This window comes from Amblyomma maculatum, chromosome 10, assembly GCF_055883805.1.
Source record: "Amblyomma maculatum isolate TAMU_Amacu chromosome 10, ASM5588380v1, whole genome shotgun sequence".
Taxonomy (NCBI): domain Eukaryota; kingdom Metazoa; phylum Arthropoda; class Arachnida; order Ixodida; family Ixodidae; genus Amblyomma; species Amblyomma maculatum.
The window spans coordinates 132,984,243-132,989,428 of record NC_139353.1 but is presented as its reverse complement, the minus strand read 5'-3'; the positions used below and the strand labels follow the sequence as shown (position 1 = coordinate 132,989,428).

The 5,186-nt window shown below is 48.1% G+C and overlaps 1 protein-coding gene across 1 annotated transcript; it reads right to left on the bottom strand.

Annotated features, from left to right (window-relative positions):
• Positions 1-1,269: 1,269 nt before the first annotated feature.
• Positions 1,270-4,907, bottom strand: LOC146177487 (uncharacterized). Its single transcript, XM_084580474.1, has 3 exons — positions 3,882-4,907; positions 2,523-2,653; positions 1,270-1,718 (listed from the first exon to the last, which is right to left on the bottom strand). The coding sequence occupies exons 1-3, from the start codon at positions 4,827-4,829 to the stop codon at positions 1,352-1,354; spliced, it is 1,446 nt and encodes a 481-aa protein (XP_084436600.1). The 5' UTR covers positions 4,830-4,907; the 3' UTR covers positions 1,270-1,351.
• Positions 4,908-5,186: the final 279 nt, after the last annotated feature.

Sequence of the window (5,186 nt, the reverse complement as noted above, 5' to 3'; positions counted from 1 at the left end):
GCCCTCCGATGTCTTCTGATTTATCTTGTTCTGCCTCTGTTGCTGAGCCGGGACAGGTGGTTTGAATGAAAGCATCGACTAGAGTCGCTGAAACAGCAGCCGAGCGTGAGCCCGGACCTTCAGGCGTGCTAAACAGAACGCTCAGTACCACATGTGCGAGCAGCTTGAAGCCCTTTCCGACGCATCGCAAACAAACTCCAGCGTCTGGTCCCCAACGACCGAGACGTTCTACTGAGGCCCGGTGGCGTGATCTCAAGGCGTACGGGGCGACCATTCGCTGCCAAGCAACAGAGACGCTTCATCTGCAGCTACAACAGCCACATGCTCGCAGTTGGAACCCCCGACAAGGACACGGATGTTAGCTTCTGTACTTCTGAAATCCCTGGAATGGCGGGCAATATGGCTATCGTCTCGGTTTTCGGCGATAGCTTGCACAGCTCGTTCGCCTGAAAAGCAGTCAGCGTTATAATAGGAGCATTGGTTGTAGTTGTCGGCACTGCGTGTGGCAAATAATCGGGGCTGCCTAAACATTTTGCATCATAGTAATTTGTGGTTCTCGTGATTGATGATTAGTGTGTGATTGTGGTGAGGATTTAAAGAAATCACCATAAATATTTGATTAAATAATGATTTAAAGAAAAGAAAATGGAACAATTAGAAATACAGCGGTTGAAAGGTGGGAAAATGCTCAGAACGAAAAGAGAGTGCTTGATGATGCTAATCACAGTTATAGTGTGTTACTGATCAATCATTTGAAAAAATTGAAAATAATGAAAATTGGACAAAGCGTGTTTCAAAATATTTACTACGAATAGCCAATGCTTGATATGTACATGGACTGCAATATCTAAAAAAATTAAACAAAGAGGCTTCGAAGGTGTCAAAATGTTCATATGGAAACGCCAATGCATGATGATGCTAGTTCAGAAACCTTTTAGTGTGCAATTGGTCAATGAATAAATGAAATAATTAGGAAATTGAAATTGAGAAATGTTTTAAATGTGTCTAAATACGAAGACTGATAAGCTAGTACTCGGAAATGCTAATCGAAACCTGGCAGCTTGTAAGTGTTAAATAAATTTAATTTATGAAAATGCATTCAGTGGCGTGAATATTCTTAAAACTAAGCGCCACGTTTTGCTAATGCAAAATATTGGTGTTGCGTTCTACCGGCCAAAGGCCGGCAGCTATGCGATGAAAACCAGACAGATTCACAGAGCGAAAAGACGACGCTTTATTTCCGGCTCGGAAATATATAGAGAAGGAAAGAAAGGAGGGGAAGAAGGAAAGAGGGACTATCTATGCATGCGCTGGTTATCTGCAGCATTGTTGTCAGCAGCATTTCCTTCCGCTAATAGCCATAGCGCTCCACTGGCTTTCTAGTTCTTGTGGACCGGCGTAGCTCAGGAACAGGCCCTTCGGGAAGGTCGTTAGCCTCGCCTGTCGGGGCCCCTAAGCTCGCAGGAGGCGATTCTGCAGGACTTGATACTTCTCTGCTTCCGTCGGTGTCTGATGAGCGTTTTCGGATCTGGTCGACATGACGTTGAACGACTCCGTCCTCAGTTGCCACAGTGACTGGACGGGCACCACTCGTCGATTTCACTTTGCCTGGTGTCCGCTTTTCTCCTACGCCGTAGTTGCGCACGTAGACTGCGTCTCCCGGGGTGAAGTACCAACTGGCGGAATCAGTCTCTGAATGCTTGGGCATTTCGTAGTTCCTGGGAGGAAAACACATATCTAATTTTGTACGCAAACGGTATCCCAGAAGAAGCTCGGACGGAGTAGAGCCTGAAGCTTGTGGCGAATTTCTGTAGTTACAAAGAATTCTCGCCAGAGCAGTTGTCAACTCCACGCCCGGCATTTTCTTCAAGCCCTCCTTGACTGTTCTTACGGCCCGTTCCGCAAGACCATTGCTCTGGGGGTGATAAGGCGGGGTACGAATATGCTCGATTCCATTTTTCTGTAGGAATACCGCAAACTCTAACCCAGTAAAGGGTGTACCGTTGTCAGTAACTATGGTGCGGGGCAATCCAAACCTGCTAAACAAGTTTCTCATGCAATCGGCAGTGGCTTTAGCGGTTGCTCGAGATACTGGAATGGCTTCTATCCAATTGCTGTGTGCATCGACAATTACAAACAACATTTTGTTTCCAATAGGCCCTGCATAGTCTGCATGCAGCCGTGACCACCTCTCTCTTGAAATCGGCCAGCTGACAGGATTCCTAGGGGGCATGGGCAGAGCCTGCACACAGTTTCGACAATTCGAGACCAATCTACAAATATCTTGATCTAAACCGGGCCACCTAAACTTAGCCCTCGCCCTTGTCTTCATGGTTGACGCACCCTGATGAGACTCGTTTAGCATCGTCAACAGTTTCTCACGCGCCGCACTTGGTATCACCACACGATGCCCCCAGTACAACAGCCCCTTCTCCACAGACAACTCATGTCTCCTTTTCCGGAATTCCGCCACTTCCCTGCTGTCACCTTCTACGACGGAGGGCCATCCGTTAGTCACGTACCTGCATATCTCTTGCAAAAGCCCGTCAGCTGCTGTGAGCGCTTGAATCTCTTGGTGGGAAACCGCTGGTTGGTCCCATTCGTCGATTATAAGCACCATTTCCGACAGATCCACTGTTTCCGCTTGCGGCTCCTGCAGCGATTGAGGCAAACGGCTTAGAGCGTCAGAAATTAGCATCTGTTTTCCAGGTTTACAAATGAGCTTGTACTTGTATGCCCCTAGCAAAAGCGCCCAGCGCTGAATTCGGGCGGCAGCCATGACAGAAGTTTGACGATCCTGTCGGAGTAGACCTAATAAAGGGCGGTGGCCCGTTACAAGCGTGAGCTCCCGGCCCAACAGGTAATCGCGAAATCGTGTCACGCCAAACACCAGGGCTAAAGCCTCTCGCTCAATTTGGGAGTAGTTTCTCTCAGCTGAGGTGAGCGTCCGTGGTCGGAAGCCAATTGGCCTGTCTTCACCATTTATTCGGTGGAAAAGGGCAGCACCGACACCGTAAGGTGAAGCATCGCATTCCAACATCAATTCCAGCTGCGGATTAAAGCACGTTAGGACTGGGGCTGAACACAAAGCATCCTTGGCCTTCTTAAATGCCGCGTCTTCTTTTTCGTGCCAAACCCATTTTGCACCTTTTTCAAGAAGGCTTACAGGGGTGCAAGCATAGTGGAAAGATTTGGCAAAAACTTGTTGCAAAATGTAACCATTCCCACAAAGGATCGCAACTCGGCAACATTTCGCGGTAAAGGGGCTAGCCTGATTGCATCCACGTGCTTCTCGAGGGGGTGTAGCCCTTCAACAACAATACGATGACCAAGATACGTCACCGATTGTTCGCCAAACTTGCACTTGTCATAACGAAGTTTGATACCGTTCTCGCGGAAACGCTGTAGCACCGCTTGCAGATTTGCGTTATCAGCATCGCTGCTCTCGGTTACCAGGACATCGTCTAGATAAGCCTGAGTCCCTTTTAGTCCTTGCAGCACCGATTCAATCTTTCGTTGGAATATCGCTGGTGCTGATGCGATGCCAAACGGTAACCTGTTGTAGCAAAAGAGCCCCTTGTGTGTGTTTATCACTGCTAATTTCCGCGAGTCTTCATCTAGCTCAACCTGATTGTAAGCATCGCGAAGGTCTAAAGTACTAGATTTTTTTCCTCCACATAGATTTGCAAAAATGTCGTCTATGACAGGCAAGGGGTACTGCTCAACCTCGCACACAGGGTTTAGTGTAATCTTGAAGTCCCCGCAAATGCGCACTGTTCCGTCCTTCTTCAAGACTGGCACGATGGGCGTTGCCCATTCAGAATGAGGAACTGGTGCTCTTTAGACACTTTATCACGAAGTGCAAAAGGAATTTTTCTTGCCTTAAAGAACTTGGGTTTTGCTCTGGCCTTGATGTGCAGTCGGGCTGGCGGACCTTTCATGAGACCAGCGCCTTCCGTGAACAGGTAGCAGTTTTTCTGGAGCAGCATCGGCACGTCCTCCCTGGCTTGCTTTGATACGGAAGGCTTCGCATACATGGTCAGCACCTGAATGCGTTCGTCTGTCAGTTTTCTCAGCAGGTGCCGACCGCAAAGACTGGGGCTATTGCAGTCTAAAACCGTCAGACAGCATTGTACTGTGGTACCTTCATAGGAAACTGGCATGGTCAGTGTACCGAGGAGTGGCAACTTTCCGAGATAGCATGAAAGCTGTACTTCCGACTTTTGCAGCTGCGGCCATTGATGGGAGTGCACTTGGTAAATGCTTTTGGGAATGACGCAAACAAGGGAGCCGGTATCAATATCCATCATTATTTCGATGCCATTCCATGCAAACGATTTTCTGATGGGGGGTATAAGAGAGCGCGTGGTGGCCAAGGACCAGATTTGGGACGCGCTACTATCACTCTCTTTGGTTTCTGGCGTCTGTGCTGTTAGTGCTAGCGTCCTGCTTGTCTCATTTGCCGCACACATTCGCGCTAAATGCCCTGGCCGTGCATACTTAAAACATTTGCGCTTGATTAGTCGACAAGCCTTTGTATTATGACCATGCTTACCGCAACATTTGCATTGTTGCACGCCCTGTGACTTCGTGTGCGATTCGTATTGACCAGAGAGCTTTAGCAATCTCGCTTGTTCTTGGTCAGTAACAATCCCTTGCGACTCGAGTTCAGCGTTCTCTGCGGCGAGGGCAAGAGCCTCGGCTTCTTCGAGATTCAGATTTTTCTTCGCTAACAGCTGCTTCTGCAGATTCTTGGATCTGACACCACACACAATACGGTCTCTTATCATTCTGTCTTGCAGCGTTCCAAAATTGCAATTGTGTGCCATCTGCCGTATTGCCACAATGAATGCATGTACAGATTCCCCTTCTTGCTGGCAGCGATGGAAGAACTTGAAACTTTCAGAGATTTCTTTCGGTACCGGGTCGTAGTAGCTGCTTAGCGTCTCCACAACTTATTTGTAGGTAGGGTTGTTAGGCTTTCGCGGTGCTACCTTCGCGTTCAAAATTTCTATTGTCTTTGTTCCAAGCGCCGCTAAGTTGAATCCCGCTATAACGAAATTCACGGTGCACGAAAAAAAATTCGTTCTCGCGGAACTTCGTTATCGCAAAAATTTGACGTGAAACGCAGAAAGAATTGCCCAAGCAGCAGCAAAGGCGTTTAATGCCAAAAATCTGTAAGCTTG